The 20,578-nt window shown below is 35.8% G+C and overlaps 1 protein-coding gene across 1 annotated transcript in view; it reads left to right on the top strand.

Annotated features, from left to right (window-relative positions):
* The first annotated feature begins 239 nt into the window (after window positions 1-239).
* The window catches only part of LOC149797853 (NF-X1-type zinc finger protein NFXL1-like), a 104,587-nt gene continuing 84,248 nt past the window's right edge, over window positions 240-20,578 (top strand). The window contains exons 1-3 of the mRNA XM_089962868.1: window positions 240-295; window positions 517-635; window positions 10,771-10,941. Coding sequence (XP_089818994.1) covers window positions 551-635; window positions 10,771-10,941 — 256 coding nt within the window. The 5' untranslated portion in view covers window positions 240-295; window positions 517-550. The remainder of the gene's footprint in view (window positions 296-516; window positions 636-10,770; window positions 10,942-20,578) is intronic.

The following is a 20,578-nucleotide window of genomic DNA, read 5'->3' on the forward strand; positions in this document are numbered from 1 at the left end:
TAAGAAGATGGAAAGCAGGGCAAGCGGATTACTACTTTAACTATAATTATGTTTAAGTTTGAAAAATGGATGAATATATCAAAATTTCATGAATTTTTAAAAAAATATGTAGTTACTTGATAAAAGAAGGATTTAAACTTGTTGAGATGTAAGCATTGCGGAATTAAAGCCAGCAAGTTGGATAATTTGGTACTGGAACCCCAACCAAACTTTGTCCTTTAGTCATTACCTATTGCGGTATTATTACTATCCGATATTACCGGCAGCGTTTTTACTTTTGGAACAGCCGTACAAGGTATATTTAATTGGCTGTTGGATTCAAAAACAATTAAAGTGCATTGGATATCCTGAAAAGTGCACAAAATAAGAAAATTTAGCTGTTAAGCTGACTATTCACACAAATTATTCAGCAGATTCCCCGTTACGTGGGATGCTCCCGTTTGTCGTCGACAAGTAATTTGTTTGACATCTCCTCGATAAGTCAATGCAGTATTGAAATGTGATTTTTTCCCCCAGGTGTTATCAAACGCTGAGGACAGCAGCCATAAGAATGTCTGAAATTCCGGTGTATCTGAGAGGACGAGGACGAGGTAGAGGCCGCGAAGAAAGTCAACTAAACGCCCATGTTGGTGTTGGTACGTTTTATATGTATACTGGTGGATCGTATTCTCGCGGTACTAAGCAAGAAATGAATCACAAATACAAGAAAGTAAATTACCTGCTAATGAAAGTTGCTGCACTTGTTTATCATTTATCTCTATTCGTATATTCAGGAAGTATTGTAAATGATACCAATTTTGCGATCAAGAACGTCTAATTGATCTATGGGGTTTACAGTCAAAATGTACCCAAACCGAAACGTACCCAAGTCAAAACGTACTCCAGTCAAAACGTACCAAAATAAAAACATGACCCACACTCGCTTTAAATAATGACATAATTTGAGTGTATTTTGTTTCTTGACAGTGAAATGGAAATCAGCAAACACAATGGAACTATCTTATAATCTAGCTTCAAAGCACATTAAGAAAAACGTCTTTTAGTTAAGAAGTATCGCTTGAATATATTTATGTTGTGTTTTCCCGGGGAGAATATTCTACCAACAGATCTGAACCATGCTTGATGACTGCTTAATGTATTTTAACCAGTAAATCAAATGCACATTTCATACAATTATTAGGGTCAGTTTTGAAAATTAATTCCATTTTTTAGTTTGCAATAGAAACATATGTACAATGCTTTCTGGCGTTTCTGTGCACTTAAGGTTTCTGTGACCAATGTAGAAGCAAAACACATACCGAATTTGACAGATTGACGAAAATAATGCATTGCTTACTATTTGAAAAGGGGCGATGTCATCAGACTATTCTGTTCTAAATAATATTAATTTTTGGACACACTGGATACCACTCCTGTGTTTTTATGACTTGCGATATGTCAGCCTATTCTGTGCATAGCTTTAAAAAGATGTAATATTTATCCATTGGGCTATAGAAATGAAATACATTACTTTGGACTATTTCTGTCAGCATTTCAGTCAAATAAATAGGTCAGGTTTATATCTGTTTTTACAAAATTTGACATACTGTTGCCAGTAAATATCAAGAAATAGTAAGCAAGCTAAACAGATCTTGTAAATATTTTTGTAAAGTTCAACATTTTATATTTAAAAAAAGCTGTTATGTTGAAGAGAAATAGCAATGAAGTTTACAACATCTAGTTTATGGGAAAAATATGAAAGAATTTAGAAATGGACTATATCCCTGGGAATTTCTTGAGAATCCTGTTCAAGCATCAAGTTGACATTATGACTAGCAGATGATTTTGTATGTGTGGGACAACTGCTTGCAAATTTGGAAACTGCGATTAAAATGCAGTTTTGTTTTAAGGTATATATTTCCATCTTTTGTATAATGTATTTATTTGTATGATTCTAAAGGATAGTAAATAGGATTTTCTGGGTTAAAAGTTTAAAAAGGTGCTGGAGTGGGTCTTCATGTTGACATTTAGAAGTCACATTTTCATATGCATTTAGGATAGAAATGTGGGATATTTTTGTACACTTATTGAATATCACTTTCCTTAAATTAGTGGACGATTGTTCTTACTTGATACAAATTGGATTTTCAACCAGAACCAACACGTGATCCAATGTTTACCGGATTGTCTTATTGTTGCTCAGAATTTTCGATGTGCAGAATTGGCTGACATGGTGGTATACATCTGACTTAAAGCTTATTTTTGACTTTTTATAAATAAATATAAAAACCCCACAAAAATAATTTCCATTATGTCTTTATTTGCACTGTGTTCTTTTTTTCCGTTTTGCATTTTATTTAATTTTCATGGTGTTACATAATTTCCATTGTGTATTCAAGTTATAACAGCTTGAATCATCGTTAATACTCGGTTACTGTGACAATTAACTGCTCATGATCAAAAATGCCGAAAATACCAAGAACAGATATACCATAAATTTTTAGGTGATTATTTCATGAGAGTCAGCACATATTTCCAGTTCACTTGTCTGTATACAATACACTTGATTAATGTAATAATTGCATTTTATAGGGCTACCATGCAAACAGATGCAAGAGCATATAATGCAAGAAAATTGTTGGCTAGTGAACTTTTTTTTATGAGAATTAGCATCTCTGCTGAATGTTATATTGGATTTGGGGTGTTGAAATTTTCAAGATAAGCAAGCTGATCTGATTAATCTAGAAGTTTGTAGGAATACACCGATTGAAATGCAGCTAAATATTTTATAATACTCCTTAAAATCATTAGTATTTAATGAAAAGAAGTAAAGTATTACTAATGATTTAAGCTGGTATGACTAAAATAAACAATGGACAAATGGAACACAGTGGAAATAAAATGAAATACAAAATGGAAAAATGGAATGTAATGCAAATAAAGACACTGTTGAAGCAGTCATCAATCATGGTTCAGATCAGGTGGTAGAATTTTCATCGCGGGGTAAAAAAAAACATAATCATATTGAAATGATACTCTTTAATTTAAGTGTGTATTTCTTAATGTGCATTGGAGCTAGATCATAAAAATAACCTTGACCTTCTATACCACATTGATTTATCCAACGTCGCATTGTGTACTATAGTTCAAACTATTATTTTTTAAAGAGCTAAATATTTAATCACTGAATGTTTATATCATGTTTCTTATGAATTTATATATTCCTTAATGTATATGCCAAATGAATTATAATTACAGTCTGTCTAATGAACAGGCACTGCCTAGATAATGCGATGTCCACCATTATTACATTTCTGCCTCTTGTCAGATTCACTTGTGACTTCTAACTGATATTACAAAGAATATAGCGGGAACACGGCAGTGAAATATTTTAGTTAAATATTTTGAACAATAATTTTACCAAGTATCATGATTAAATACATGTTTGTATTTACATATTAATGTTTAAAGATTCGAAGCAAAAGTTGCACTGATTAAAACAAAACAAGTTGTGCTTCGATAGTTGTTTTTATCACGAAATGATGACAAATAATAACTTACAGTAATCCGGCATTAATAACAAATGCAGACCTTCGGTAGAAATAATTTAGGTTATTTTGAGGCTATTCCAGGAATGTGAGAATAATTTTTTTTAGGATGACGTTGATTTACGGTTTATGTGTTTTTTTATGGGGAGCAAGAGTATGACATCACGAATGTCATATGGTACGCACAGGTAAGAGGGTTAGATTTTTATATGGGAAGAAAAGGGTTAAGAATGTTCCATTGTGTCTGCCGATTTCCATTGCTCATCTGACCAGTCACTGTCATAAGAAACACAATACACTAAAACTATGTCATTATTTAAAGTGAGTGTGAGTCATGTTTTAATTTGGGTACTTTTTGACTTAAGTACCTTTTGACTTTTATACATTTCGGTCTGGGTATGTTTTGACTTGGTTACATTTTGGTTTAGGTATGTTTTGACTTGGTTATGTTTCGGTTTGGGTACGTTTTGACCATGTTCCCAATCTAGGGTACCATACTGTAATGTGCACGCATATAGGCATTCCTTCTTTCCCGCAGGCATTCCTCTTTGGAACTGGATGCCAGCGACAGCCATTACAGCACCTTCCACTGAAACCTTTAAGGTCTACATTGGCTCTGTAGGCCCAATGTATTATTGTGTAAACCATGTGCTTTTGTGACCTGTATAAAGTGCCTTCCTTCACAAATGAACATAGTTCACCACAGTGCAACTATGTCTGCTTATAGGCCAAGCACTTAATTGGAATATGAAGATGAAAATGAATGGAACATGCTATGTGCACCAAAATATACAATGAGATTCTCATATTTTTGCAGCAAATGATGTAATCGCTGTATGGGGGCCCAAACGGGATATAAAACAAACATGTCAGCAATAGCATACCAAAATGTCATGCATAACCAAATACTTAAAGTTAACAGTTTTAAATATTAAACATTTATGATCATTATGAGTGTATACAATTATATATTTAGTTTTTCACTGAAGAGGTGGTGTGGACAACTGAAAACATGTTCTCTTCTCAATACTCAGATTTTATGCATAGTGACTCCACCACATTTATTATAATTTACAATTAACAGCTGTTTGCAGTTGATAAGCTAATCAGTATCAGTGACTTTCTACTCTTGCAGACCTCTCTTCTCATACAAATTTCTATAGTGTTTGTCAAATGGCACATGCTGTTCTATAGATAATTTTGTTTGTGTTATTAAAAGAACTACGTTACAAAATTTCATCTTCATTTGGTGTATGGTTGACTGTGTTACTTGCACATATTTTATGGACATGCTATCAAAGGAAATCATCATGTACGTTCTTGAGGCAGTTCTGATGTTCTCTGGGAATATAACTCATCTATTTTCACTCCTTTACTTCCCTCTTTATTAAATATAATAACTACCCATTATATATTCATTGCAGGTTTTCTAGCAGTGAAGTGTTGATTACTGACATAATTTTATTTACATATTTTGGGATGCAGAAATCTCGGAAATGCTTAATTATGCATATTTTGATGCCTGTTTTTGATCTGGGATGCAGAAAATCACTGAGGCAGGAGTCCTCTGTACGCATGTAATAGGTGTGCGGCAAAATTCAAAGACTTGTCAGTCCTGCTTCAGCATCCTGTTTTGTGGGAAAATGTGTTGATCAGTTAGCTGTGCTGATATTTACAATGACAGAATTCAGTGACTGAAAGAACACGATACAATAGCTGGTCGGCCAGTTCAAAGGCTTTGACTGGCAGCCAGGTGGGAAAATGTACTCATATTTACAGTGATTGAATTCAGACTCAGAAAGACCCAGAGATGTACATCTGGTCATCTATAAAAGTATATCAAATAAACAACTTTAGCTTTCGTTATTGTGTTCATTTCCGAATGTATCGAAATAAGAAGTGCATGAGAATCAAGACATGTTGAGACTTAGACAAAATGCCATTCATAAATTTGGATAAGTATTTTGGGGTTAAACAGCAAACTTACGAAGATTTTAACAAGATTCAGAAGAGTGCTAAAAGCTGCTAGAATTGATAGTTAGGATAGGACAGTAGCTAAGTGTAAGAAAGTGTGTGATGCCTAGCTTAGTGTTTGGAATAAATCCTTACTTGGATTGACAAAATTCAACATCACTCTGATGGACAAACAAGAGCTATTTAAGAGGTACATTGACTGACCATACTTTTTTAAAAATGCCCCTTGCAATTGCCCAGTTAGTTATAGTGTTGTAGCGAAATGTATTCATGAAGACATCAGTAGCTAGGCCTAGTTTTGATGTCAATTACGTTGACAAACAAACTCTTGCCCATTCACAAACATTATGTTTTGATAGGTGATTGACCATTAACCCTTTTTCGAGTATGGTAGCAACTATCAATTTCCTGCATGATATCCTTTTGATGATAAAACATACAAACATGTTTTTTTTAAAGATCAGAATCGGTGATCTGGATATATATTAACTGCCTCTTGTACACTATTTTGTCATAAAATTAGTTTGAAACTGTAAGTGAACCAGTAGGCCTAACAGGAAATAATGGCATACTTCGCTAAGTCTGGGATGTACCAGTTTATTAGATTGTCTGTTTTCGTACATCATCAGGCAAATATTTTCAGAAAAATATACAAATCATTGAAAGCAAAGCCAAGGTATTATTTTATTAAAGATTTAACTTTAAACTGCAAATTATGTAGGTCAGAAACTTACAGGAAAATGCTATGTTGTGGAATTCGCGAGATGCGCTTTAAGGTCTTAGCTGTTTTCTGACTCGATACGTATTTGCAAAAATACGGGCAGAAAAGCAGCAAATCAGATACTATTTAACTGTTGCCTAAAATTACTACAAGGATGAAGACAAATAAATAAACCATAAATTTGCAATCCTGTCAATGGACTGTTGTAATGAAGCTATATTAAAGTGAGTGATTACATTACGGAAACCTCTCCATCTAAAAACAGATGCACTCACGTCTGTGTTGATTCTGTAGGAAAGAAGGGACTGCAACTTTTGATGGTGGGACTCCTATTTTTACCAAACTGGGAGTCCTGTACTCCTTGTTTTAAAATCCTAGCGTGATCTCTGGGATGTCATCAAATATATCCATAGATAGAGTTATACACAGTTGCAGCATTCTGGGAGGACATCAAGGTTTCAACACAATAACCCTTATTCTCTACCTTGTTTTTTGGCAGTGAGCAATATGTTAACAAAATCAATCATGTGACTATGCTTGTGCTGGTGTTGACAGCGTCAAGGCGATGACCTTATTCATCCAAGCGGGACATGATTTGGCATTCAGTATGAGATGTAGAAGACTTGTATTTGGATAGGGCTCAAGGGAAAGTAGATTTTTGATGCAGTTTCTACTGATTAATTTTTTTTCTCCATTTATTTCCAGGAAAGGAAACACTGTTGAAAGAATTTGTTATTAGTTATGATCAAATACTTCTGTTTAATAAAACCATTGTTATTAATGACCAGCAGATAGTGAAAGTGTCTGTGTAGCATGGAAATAGTCAGTACTGTGAGATTATGGAACCCATGAGAATATGAGAAATAGCTGTATGTATGCATGTATATATTGGGTTTGATCATCTTATAAAATCTAGGCAAGTTATACAATTTTGAAAAGATAGATGGAACAAGTGAATTTTCTGAAGCCACTTGCCCTGGAAAAGTGGATGAAAAGAAAATTTGATAAGCCCTGTGTGGCACATGCCATTTCCTAGCTTGTGTGAAGTAATTGCAAGGAATATTTATTAATAATGTCGATGATTTAAAAAAAAACAGTACAAATGACTGAGATTTTATTGTGCACTTTATGTTGGATGCTACAGCCATTGACTCATATTTCTTTACATCTTCCATATATGTTGCATATAACCAGACCTGAAGTAATTATAATCAGTAATCTTGATCATATGTAATAGCTGACTCATTTTTAAGCTATTGCAGATAATTGTATTAAACATTTGTCTTATTAAAGGTTATTGTATTGAATCCATTACACTAAAGGTCCGCTTTAATCTGATTACTTTTACATTACAGTATAGCTGCTTTCATATGGATTTAGTTTTACAATTTCTAGCAACTTAAAATTACTTGGAAACTGAGTGATAAACTGGCATGTAGCTAATTTGGAAGGTTGTGGCATTTTATATACAGATTTGATTATTTCAGTTTACATTTGACTGCATTTAGCTTTATTTTTTTCAACATGTCTTGTAATTTTACAGGGCACATTACTTAGATAGTCAGAAGTTCCAGTCCAAATATTTACACATGAAGATATTCTGAAACTTTTGGTTGTTATATAAGTATCATAATTACTTTGGTTAGAATAAAATATAATTTGTTAAAGTTATTAATGATACTGCAAGGTCTATTTAAACACTGGCCCATGGCCATTGTGTTATAAGGAGGATTAATTAATACTGACAGTTGCTGGGCCAGTTAAATGTTCAGAAATCATTATTAAATTTGTTTGAAAGGGCCAGTTGATTTTCTACAATGACAGTTAATTTCCACATGAGCTGATCCTATTGTTCATTAAAAAAATCAATGTTAAATCTACCCATGTGTCATGTGATTTTATTATAAATGCATGAAGATTAATATAACTTTAAAGCTACAGGTTAATACTTACCTACTACCAAACTTCCCAGTGCACCAAACTGTACTTAAATGTTCTAGGGATTAATGAGGCCCCAAGTGCTACTTTATAAAGTCCATTGTTTTCTTGCCAGCAACCATGTGCACTCTTTGCCAATATTACCCTGAGCTGTTTACTTTGGAAAAAGTGAACATCCCTCTTTCAGCAGGGATTTACAAAGTTTCAAAAAGTTTGCTTGCCCTGGGCAAGCTGACTGGAAAATTGAACTTGCCCTTGGGAAAATTGAGCTTGCATCAGAAATGGTCAGGTAGAAAATGGTTTAAAAATGGCTAGATTATTAACAGAGAGAGAGAGAGATCTTTAAGCAACAATAACAGCTGCATTAATTTAATTTTAATCATGTTTTCATATCTTTCCCTTTAAATTTTAAATGCTCATGCATATTTAATTATGCATTCAGAAGGAAAACAAAGTAAAAGTAAGTCCATCACTGAAATAGTTACAAAATTATCAATGATTTCACTCTATCATGTTCTTCTGGGGTGTGTAATTAATGTTCACTCACATGTCTGCTTGCACTTAATTGTCAGTCCCTATGGAAAATGAATTTTCTATCCCATTTTTGCCATGAACGATTTTGCAATATTTTCTGCAATGGCTGTAGAACATTAATTCATTTGCTGAATCATGTTCTAGCCATGCTAACGCATTAATCTTTGATGATTGAACCTTTCTTACAGATTTTAGCAACATCATACTTTTTTCTTCTGTAAAATGGGTTCATTAGAGGCTATAAACTTTGTCAAGTTTCTTTCTCTTGCCAAAAAAAGATAGCAGACTCATTTCATGAACTACGGTACATCAAGAATAATGAAAGCTAGACTCTTTGTAATAATTCATTTATGCTTGCAACTGAATGATTTTTTAACTCTAATTTTATCAATATTTTCACAATTATCATATAGTCATCTTGAAATTACCCACATGCATCAAAACATTTGACAAGCTGAATTTTAAGATCGAGGACACTTATTTTTATCCCATTAATTATTCACCAAGCTGAATTTACTTATTTGTATCCTGTTAATTATACATAAACAACAGATCATAAACACCATGTGTTAAATTTTTGGTTCATCAATCAAGCTTTGAATGAAATCATGGTGGTTAATCATTAGTAACAAGTATATTTTATTTCCAAACACACCTGTCTTTGAAATCTCACAAGTTATATTATTAACAGATAATGCCTTACTCATCTAAAGATAGTGACATGCTTCAAAACAGTATTTTTAATTGGTCAGCCAAAAGACTGTCTGAGACTTGGTTAGGGACTTGAATATCAGTTAATCCTGGATATGTACAAATATGATGAAAATGTAACTGATAAGTTAGAATAGCAGTATTTATTCCATGTTTGTCAGAACTGGCTTCAGTTAGTAATTGAACACTAACAAAACCCAACTCAATTTTTTTTACTTGCCCTTGGGCAGGTTACTTGGAAATGAGAGCTAGCCCAAGCTGAAGTTGAGCATGTCCCAGGAGTCAGATAAGTTGATGTTTTAACCCAGCTTTTATAAGTTATGATAAAATGGTCTGTTGCCACAGACCTGCACTGAATATTGGGTTCTGTGTAGTTAAATTAGGTGGTTGCGAACTATTTTCAAGAGTTTATTAAATGATTCTCAAAACTAATGTCAGGGAACAATGGAGGAAGATTTGAATTTTAATTAAAACCTGTCAGAAATTTAAATTTAGTACTTTCCTACCTATTGCCACCGAACTTGCAATAAATTTGCATTTTGGGATGCAGCATAAATTGAGACTCTTGCTCTATAATAGATCTAGTTATCCAACAATACTATTAGAGTGTTCACCCATGTAATGTATGTACATTGTTTATCCAAATAATTCCTGTATTTTTTGAAAACACAAAAATTACAGAGGAAAAGAAAACTTATTGTTCTGACATTATCACCAATCTAATATGTACAGTTGGAGTGTTGATCCATACTATTCACAGTCCATCCCACTGTCCATTCCTTTCATCCACTCCATCTGGCTCTCACAAATTAGTTCAGTTAGTTTTTGAAGGACTTTTTGGATTGAAACCAAAGTTGATATAAGACATTACTTACACTTAAAATTTTCACCTTATTGGGAAAACTGTGACTGAATTTTTGTTCTTTCTTATCTTAGAATTTTGGCATTATGTACTGTACTGAAGTTTTTTCTTAATTGCACCATATTGCCAGGAATGTGTGGACATATTTCTTGTTCTTTTTTGTGCTAATTATTTAAAAAAGACAATATAAACCTTATTCATATTCTTATGTTAATAATTGGAGTGTGCATAAAACCTGTAACAACATAGGGTATATACTCGCTTATAAGTCAAGTCCAAATGCCTACAGTAGGGAGCCAGATCTACTTTCACAAAATGTGCCAGCAGATCTGGGTTTATGCAGTTTATTAAGAGTAATCAGTAGAACAAACAACATAGACCCTAATCTGCCACCCCATTTTGTGATGGATGATCAGGGTCTGTGTTGTTTACAGCTGAACTTGACTTATAGGCACTTATAATCAGAAATTAGTGTATTTACATTATTTACTTTTTTACGCCAGATGAAGTGAAAACAGCACAACAGAGATTTGATGAAATCAGCAGCAAGCATAAGGAGTCCATTCAGCGGTTTCTGGACAATGATGATACTATTGCTGATTCCTCAGAAGATGAAGATGATATTGGTGACGACATATTACAGACAGTTTTCAAAGGATACACTAATGATTTAGGTGATGGTTATTTTCCTTTTATAGACAGTGAATAGAGAATAATGGTGTCATCCCTTTGGATCTAATAATTATACATTCTTGTGGTCTTTTGTCTTAATAACTTAACACTCTTCATTGACAAGTGAAGATGGATGGTAGAGTCAGTTGAACTTTTTTCCATTGAAAATAATAGTTCACTTTTAAATGAAAATGTGTGTAATACGTAGAATCATTGAAATATTTAGACATGGCACTCCAAGCTGAACTGTTAAATATAGAAAATCTTTACCCATGCATACTTAGTTAAATACGTCAAAACCATTCTATATGTTTGTGGTTGCCAAGTTATAATAGATTTGTACCAGGTATTGCTGATGATGTTTTCTACTTAAAATTTGTGTTAATATTTTAAAATCTTCACAGCAGCTATATTTATGAGCCTGGTTAAGACACTTAAAGTGCTCATTGATGGTCTTAAGTTTCAAAATGTTGTAATTCATTGGTACAGATTTCAACATTTCTGATTTATTGCCCCTTTAGATAGTAAAGGGATTAGAAGGAAGTTCTTTCAGATTGGGTTGCCCTCTTTACACAAAAGGAACTTTGCACATAGTATAATATATCTAAATACCATTGAGACAAAGACTACAAATTGTGATTGCAACTATATGAAAGTTATGTATATGAAAGATATGTATATGAAAACACAGAACATAATGGTTGGAGTCCACGGAATGCCATCATGTTGTATATGATATGTATATGGAGACCTTGTCATAAAATGATGGTTGGAGTCCATGGAATGCCATCATGCTACACATAAAATGTATATGGAAGCCCTGTGAAAACATGATGGTTGGAGTCCATGGAATGCCATAATGTTGTATACTGTATAGTGTAATAGCAAAAACTACTGGCTTAACGCCTGAAATTGAAGCACATTGTATGGGAAATAATGGCAATAAAGTGGTTAAATATTTAATAATTAATTTTCTACAAATAAACATGCATTGGTACATATAAGAAAATCAAAAGCTGAATAGCATAAATAGTTAAAGTGTATGTACAAGTAATGCTTGATATACACCAATTTGATTTGCACGCTGTCATTTTAACAGGGCCCCAAGTGGCCGAGTAGTCTAAAGCACTCACCATAATGGATCACTGTCATCTCACCTCTGTCTGCGTCGGTTCTAGATTCAGGCTTGACCAATGTGGGTATGTGAGAAAGCTTTCAGGTAGCTTCTTGTGGGTCAGTGGTTCTTTCTGTGATTTTCGCAGGTTATTCCTCCACCATTTATACTGGCCACCATATATAGCCTATCTTGTGCTGAAAAATGGCGTTAAACCCTATAACAACAACAACTTTCATTCAACACCATTTATGATGAAGAAATGACACTCAGTTTGTGAAACTGCTTGTTTTTGCAGCATCACTGGCACCATGTGCTGTATCTTGCACACAGCTCATATACATTCATGCATGTGCGTCCTTTGAGAATTTCACATATTTGATCCAGAAGCTTAGGTCCCCAAAAACCCTGCAATTACTTAATACTATGCTGTTAAACTCGCAAAAGGAGTTTGAAAGACTATACATGCACATAGTCTATTCTAGTGTGTGCAATTGTAGGATTTCTTACTAATTTCTCATAACCACACTGAAAAATCAGTAAACTGAGTGAAAACCACATTCTAGTTTTTAAGTTCTACCTTTATTTCTTTATAAACTCCCTCCAATATTCAGAATATTCACCAAGATATAGATGGGAATTTCCTCTGAATTTTTTTAGCTGAATGTAAACCCCTCATAAACTAAATGTCTTGTACCACTTATTTATAGATAGACATTGTGGATATAATTTGTTGTTTTTCTTGAACTGATTGATTTTCGGCTGCTAGTTTGATCACATGATGATCATCTGACAGCATGGCTAAGAACTAAGTTACAAAAAAATATTATTGTTGGATTAACTTGCTCCTTTGAGCTTGGTATCAAGGTCATAGTCTTTGAAAATGTGATTGTGTGTGTGTGTGTGTTATGGATTTTTAGTGTAGCTTTAACAATTTTTCAGTCTTATTGCTATGATGTCTGCAGTGTGGCAGTTTACAATGATGTCTAGCACTGGGGCATCATGCCGCAGACATGTAGCATGATGTCCCACCTAGTCACATTATCCTGACACCAGGCTGACCAGTTCTAACACTAACCTCTTAATACTGAGCACCTACCAAAGCAGCTGTTAGTACCATTTTTGTAAGTCTTTGGTATGGCTTGGCCAGGGTTCAAACCCATGACCTTCCACTTCCAAGGCAGACCCTCTAACCACTAGACCACTAGAGTGGTCGAAAAAATGTGATTGAAGGTTTTGGTTCAAGTTAAAGTTTTCAGTTGTGTATTTCTTTTTCAAATACATTACCCAGTAATAATAACTTAGGAGATTTATTACTACCTCACAAATAAGGCCCTCCAAGGCAACTACAGCTAAAAGTTATCTGCCCACCTAGGTGGCAGTTGATTGAGTGATCCTGTTTGGTACTGTACTGTTGCCAAATCCTGTGAAATTGTCAGTTACTGCTTCCACTCTTGCCAACAGAGAGGCCTCACAAAATCCATACAAGCAGTTTGGAAGTTTTGTACCTCATCTTCAAAGGGAAGTGTACTCCTTCTATACATTTTTAACTATTCTTTCCTTCCTATCACCAGTGACAAAGTTTCCTAACATTCTGTTATCACTTGGCCATCTCTGCACACTTAGGCACCTTTGTCCATGCCTGCAGGGGTCCTGATGGTGTCCCCTCACATTGCTGTAATGGTATGAATAAGTGCCAGTCTGGTGTGTGATATAGAAAACTAATTTCATAGTGCTGTATAATTTCAACTAAGTCAGGATATATATTGTTGTGTTTCTGTATTATCTTGTCTTAGCATCTGATTCATAGTTGTATACATAACACTTCGATGATTTTACCAGAATAGAACATCATTAGTCCTTTCCTGCAAGTAACATTGTCTCATTAAGTATATTGTAGCATTTACTTCATAACTATCAGTAATGACACTTCAGTTTCTTTTTTATGTGCAGGATTTGTGTGTAATATAGAAAACTCATTACATTACTGTATTGCTTCCGCTGTGGTTGGATAAGTACAGGTAAGTTTTCTTTATATAGTTTACTCAATGGCTTCCAGCTCATATATATATATATAAGTGATGCTTCATGATTTTACTGATATAGGCAGTCAATAATTGGCTCTTCTATGGGTAAGTTGTTACTAGAATTGATTATCTGGCTTCTACTTCATACACATAGTTACAATAAGCAATGCTTCAGTGATTTTACCTGTATAGGCAGTCAAAACTGAGCTTTCTACAGGTTATTTACTCGTAGATTTAGGCCATTGGCAAGACCAGTCTGATAATCACTCAATATGTGTAGTTTTCTCAGGTTGTCATTCCTTGAATACATGTCGGCCTTGTATGTTATGGACAGAAAAAATGGGCTGCAATATTTTGGGCACTTAGCAGAAGGCACAGAAGCATAGCCTGCGAGATGAAAATATTAGCTTGCATGCAAGGGTTTGAAACCATATCATTTAGTGGGGATATGATGGAGAGCAACAACAGCCTCACTTACAGTCTCACATATCAAAATTATGGACTGGCTACATGGGTCAATAATGTCTACACTGACTCAATATCAAGTACTTCCATTTCAGCCATGGCGTTCCTTCACAACCATACTCAGCCATATAACACTGATTGCAGTGGGCCATGACCATAATCTATTGTTCAGTATCAGCCACCAGAAAACAAACTTGTCCAGTTCCACAACTTGCATAGTGCTGCTACGTACTTACTGTGTACGTTGCCCAGTTTAGTGCCACAATACCCAAGACCCCACCTTATGAAGCCAGTTATACAGCAGACTAATCCGCATAAAGCTGCTAATTCTTCCTACAGATAAAGCCCAGTCTATCCAGGCACTATCATGGATCAGTGTAACCCATATAGTGCTGCCATGCACTTTCTGTTGATGACATCCAGTTTTTATTGGCACTTTCATGGATCAGTCTAACCAGCATAGTACCTCTAGAAGCCTTAAGCATAAGATGTCCATCTTGGTGCCCCAGTTTCCAAGAGAAGTCTCTTCCCTCACCCTTAAGCCTCTGTTGCCCAGTGGGAGCCAATACTTAGTGACACCTTGGATGTAATGGGATCTAATTCATAACATGCTGTAAGTGTGGTGATATGCCATCCTCAGTATTCTTCTCCGGCTGCTTTGCAGGTAGCACAAGCGACATCAGCTTTACTACCTTAATCCAGAAATGATGAAAACAAGTTCCCTCATCTTAATTAGATCTTACTGTGATGAGTGAAACTCAACCTTGCAGGTTTGGACAGATGGAAGAAGTTTTTGACCCACTCTGATTGGAGTTCAGTCCTCCTTTCCCTTACATCACCTGCCTGGTCTACTTTTTCAACATCACGTGATCATTGTCTATGGAAGAATCTACTTTCAGTTGCTTCCACAATTTGACAAAGTTACTGACATTTTGGGACTACTTACATTGTTATTTACAAGTTCCAAGTGTCCATGGCCATTTTTTCATGCTGTGCTTTCCGTCAGTTTTCCATTTGGATTCCCCTGAATTGATTTGTAAGGTTATGACTGGGATCAATGTTACACCTAATATCTAATGCAATCTTCAATAAGCAGAACACAGCTTACTTCTCCCACCTTGAATAATAATAATAATAATGAGGACTTTGTATAGCGCCTAGTCTTTAGAAGCTCTAAGCGCTTTACAACATTAGACAACACCTATATGATAAGAAATATATAATGATATGATTACAAAAACAAACATCATGAAATTCAAAAACATTAAAAACATGCTGAGAATATTTAAGGTAGGAAACATTATTAGGTCTTTAAGTTTGTTCTTGCAGTCGAAATAAGTGAGTTTTGAGAGCCCTCTTGAATGTGATCACTGTGTATTTGTGTCTAAGTTCAGTGGGCAATTCATTCCACGTTGCTGGGCCCTGGTATGCAAAAGAACGCTGGCCATATGACTTTGTTTTTATAGTGGGAATAATGAGTATACGATTGTCAGAAGAGGAGCATAAGTATCTTGCTGGTGTGTACACATGCGTGAGGTCGGATAGGTATGTTGGACTAGAGTCCGACAGTAAAACGTAGCACAGAGAACAAATTTTGTTTGATTCTGGATCGAATGGATAGCCAGTGCAGGGTACAGAGCAGCGGGGAGGTGTGTTTTGAACTTTTCGAAGTTTCTGGAGCAGATATTGAGATGAACCAGACAGAATTGAGTTACAATAGTCCAGTCTTGAAAGTACTAATGAACACACAAGTATTTTAGTGGCATCAACTGAAAGATATTTGCGAATTGAGCTGATGTGTCTCAGCTCAAGATATGCAGCCTTGCATATGTTCATGACATGTTGGTGCAGTGTGAGATTACTGTCCAGAGTAACACCTAGGTTTCATACTGATTGTGTGAATTTAATGTTGGTGTTGCTGATATTTATTGTTTGAGGTAAAGTATGTGAATGAGAAAGTCTTTGTGTTGTGATAAGAATGGCCTCAGTTTTATCATCATTCATCTGCAGCTTGTTACATGTCATCCATGATTTCACATCAGAAATGCACCTCTCTACACCTTGGATGGTAGCATCAACTTCAGTTGGGTGGCTAGATTTGTATATTTGGGTGTCATCAGCTAACAATTGGTGAGACACTGAATGATGATCTATGACACTTGAGAGCAGCTGAGTGTATAGAATGAAGAGAACAGGTCCAAGAACAGATCCCTGTGGAACACCACAACGTAGATCAACTGGGTTGGAGTGAATTCCATTTGCAGACACAATTTGTGTCCTGTTGACCAAGTAGGACTTGAACCACAGTAAGGCTGTATCATGAATGCCAAATACATGCTGGAGATGGTGAAGTAATATATCATGGTCTGTTGTGTTAAATGCTGCAGACAAACCAAAGAGGGTGAGGACTGTAATCTTTCCATTGTCCAAAGCAGAGAGAATGTCATTAACTACTTTTAGAAGAGTAGTTTCAGTACTTTGGCAAGGGCAATATGCAGATTATACATTGCTAAAAAGACTGTTTGAATTCAGATGAGATACAAGCTGGGATAGAACAACCTTTTCTAAGACTTTTGATATGAATGGGAGATTAGAAACTGGGCGGTAGTTCTTTAAATCGTTATGGTCTAGTGTTGGTTTCTTCAGCAGAGGCTTTACATGGCAGTTTTGAAAAATGATGGGAATTCCTCGGATGAGAGAGAGGTATTAATAACATCAGTTAGTGAAGGCAATACTGGATCTAAGCACTCAAGCAGCAGTGATGTTGGAATTGGATCAAGTTCACATGACTTTGGTGCACTCTTCATCAGGATTGTACATACAAAATCCATAGAGACAGGTTGAGATGCTGCTAATGGTTGCTGCTCAAATTCTCTATCCCAACTGTATGGTGACGATGAGTCAGTTGAAATTATGGTGTCAAGCTTAACTCTAATGATTTGTACTTTGTCACGGAAGAAATTTACAAACATGTCTGGAAGGTCGACTGGAGAGAAGGTAGTTGGAAGTGGTGTAGATTTGTTCCTTGACATTAGCGTGTTAGTAATCTCGAAGAGCTCTTTGCAGCTGGAATTTTCCATGATCTTAGTAGTGTAGTGGGCTGATTTCGCTGCATGGACTATATTTGTGACATTCTTCTTAGCGGCTTCATAGATTTGCTTATGAATAATGAGTCTTATGGAAATCCAAAGCCTCTCAGCTTTATGGCAAACTCTTTTAGCAGTGCAAAGCTGGTCCCTAACACTCCTATACCATTGAGAACACTTTTGAATTGATACTCTGCACTTGGTAGCTGGGGCATGTTTGTCGAGCAGTGAATGCAGGCAGTTATTGAGTTGTTCTGCTGTAGGAGGTAAGCAAGTTGTTAGGTTTGCTAGGATATCATGCATTAGTTTGGTTCTATTTATCATATGAAGGTTTCTCTTAGTAGCAGATAAAGGTGGAGGGTTAGGGACTGATGTGTCAAGATGGCATATAATGCAGAGGTGATCTGATGCAAGTTCATGGGATACCAGGGAGGAACGTAGAAAGTTATCATCAGGTCTATGAAGAATCCAGTCTAAAATGTGACCATGTTTATGGGTGGGTTGGTTAACTGACTGTTTGAGGTTGAAAACATTAATGGAATCTATGAGTTTTGATGTGTTTGGGTTTCCAGGACAGTCAAAGTGAAAGTTGAAATCTCCAAGAATAATCAGGTTGCCACCTATCGAATTTCCATACTACAGGAGATTCAGAAACTGCTCCAAAAAGAGAGAGTCAGCCAGCTTGTTTTTTCTACTAGGAGGAAGGCAGTATAGGCAGAAAAAATGGACTGACCTTTGCTCCAGTGTGAGTGTGGCTTCGACTAGTTCAAACGATGTGTGGTCAGAATTGAATGTTGTGGTGTGGTTAAGACGTTTGATCATGGAGTTCTTTGTGATGACAGCAATTCCACCTCCACGAGAGTTACGGGGGAATTACTTGATGGAGTAACCAGTGGGTGTTAGATCGCCTGATGTTTTTAGCCATGTCTCTGTCAGGAAAAAAACATCAATATTCTGGTCGTTGATAAAATTAACTATTTCTGTGCACTTTTGCGGTGGTCCTACTGACTGGGCATTGAATAATGCAATACACCAAGGTATCTCTTGGATAGTTGACACAGAGGTTGACGAATTAATAGGGATTTGAATTAGGTTATCAAAATTAACGGTCAAATTTTTTAAAATTGTTGAGCCAAAATAAGGGAGATAACTGGAATTCTTCCTGTTTTACGTTTGCCAGCTTTGAAACAACGTTTCTTTTTTCGCTTCTGTTTACAGTTAGGTAATGATGAATGAAGTCCCTGTTCATTCAGTCTAGAGCACAATGTAGTGTGGAGAGCCAAGGAGTGATCATTTAAAGCAATTAATGAGTGTCCATCGTAGCATAAACTGGTTGACTGGCGAGTATCACGTGATGGCGGTTTGTTCAAAAACAGTGGAGCAAGACAGCTGAGAAAACGTCTAATTGTTCTCATTTCCAAAACAAGGAGATGAAGAAACACATACGAATTGAACGGTCAATGCATAATGAACACAATAACGTGGATGAAGACAGGCAACAAGCACAAATATCATGAAAACGGCACTAAAAAACGGAACAGCTGCTTCCAGCCGGTTAAGCGATAGCAGCCATCTTATTTCATCAAGAATCTCGCTGGAATAAATGGGAGCATGTTTGTAGAATGGCCCACTTTGTAACGTAATCTCCTCTTTAATGATCATGTTGACAGAACTCTTAACAAGCCACCAATTATACATTCCTTTCATCCCTCACAGTCTCAGATACAGCAGAGGAATTTGCAAGGCAACCAACAAAAGGTTCCAGGGATGTCTCTAGAACACATGCCACTTAGAAGCAGTCTTTCCAGATTTACAACTTTAAGAAACCAGATCTCCTACACTAAGTGGAAGAGTCAAGGGAGATAGATTGGTTTTACCAGTGATTCCATGAGATCCTCTCTATCTCAGATGACAGACAGTCATGCCCCCCCCCCACCTTATCACAGATTGTAGTAGGGAGATGGCTCCAATCTTTCATTGCTAAATGGGGGAGATGTACCTTTAGGGGATGTCCATAAAGGATGTCCAGAGATAATACCTATTTTCCTACCTCCCTCCCCATGTCCGCTTTTGTCTGTATAAGGCTTACCACCACCCCGGCTGCAGACGTCCCCATCTATTATGTATGGAAAAATTTAAGAGTAAGGTCTGATCATTATAGCTGTATAATTATTTTTCAATGAAGAATTTTTATATGTGCTTTAAAATCTTGAGAGAACTCGTTAACCATCAAGTCAGTGAAGCTGCATGACCAACCGTAGCTGCCGTTTCTCATACTAGAATTTTACAAGTTCTTTGTCTGTGTCTACATCACATTGAGTCATCTGAATGTGATAATTTATAAAAACTAATTGCTGCCTACATCAGTATCAGAGCATTTACCAAAGTTATTGAAGCTTTCGTAGTTGTGATTATAATCATGAAAACTCCATAAGTACTGAACAAAATCCGCGACCTCCATTTTGGAGAGAGGAGAATATGTCCCAGTTACTATAAATAACATATTGCAACCAGAGCATAAACAGCCACCATGTGATCTGATGTAATGGTCATTCACAGCATGAATGTATTATCTAATAGGGGTTTTTTCCTGAAGGTGGCGCTATGAAAACCCACTCAAAATGGCTAATGTTTATGGCAGGCATTCAAAGGCGCTTGCGTGAGGTAAAGGGATATTCTGTGGCAAGAATCGTAAAAATTGAAATTAACAAATAATTTATAATTATGGATCACCCATAAAAGATGTCTGCAAAACATACTGGAATACACGCAGTAGGTCTAAAGCAGCTGTTCAACACAGAATATCATAACAAAAAAATACTAGCTTGCAGACGTCTGCAAAATCTTTTATACCCCTCCCCCCTTGTCCACAGTTGTCCACATTTAAACAACCCCCTCCCCCCTTCTTTGCAGATGTCCTTTATGGATGGTCCCTTATGACATGTTT

This window comes from Sinohyriopsis cumingii, chromosome 6, assembly GCF_028554795.1.
Source record: "Sinohyriopsis cumingii isolate HCF-2022 chromosome 6, ASM2855479v2, whole genome shotgun sequence".
NCBI classification, from domain to species: Eukaryota; Metazoa; Mollusca; class Bivalvia; order Unionida; family Unionidae; genus Sinohyriopsis; species Sinohyriopsis cumingii.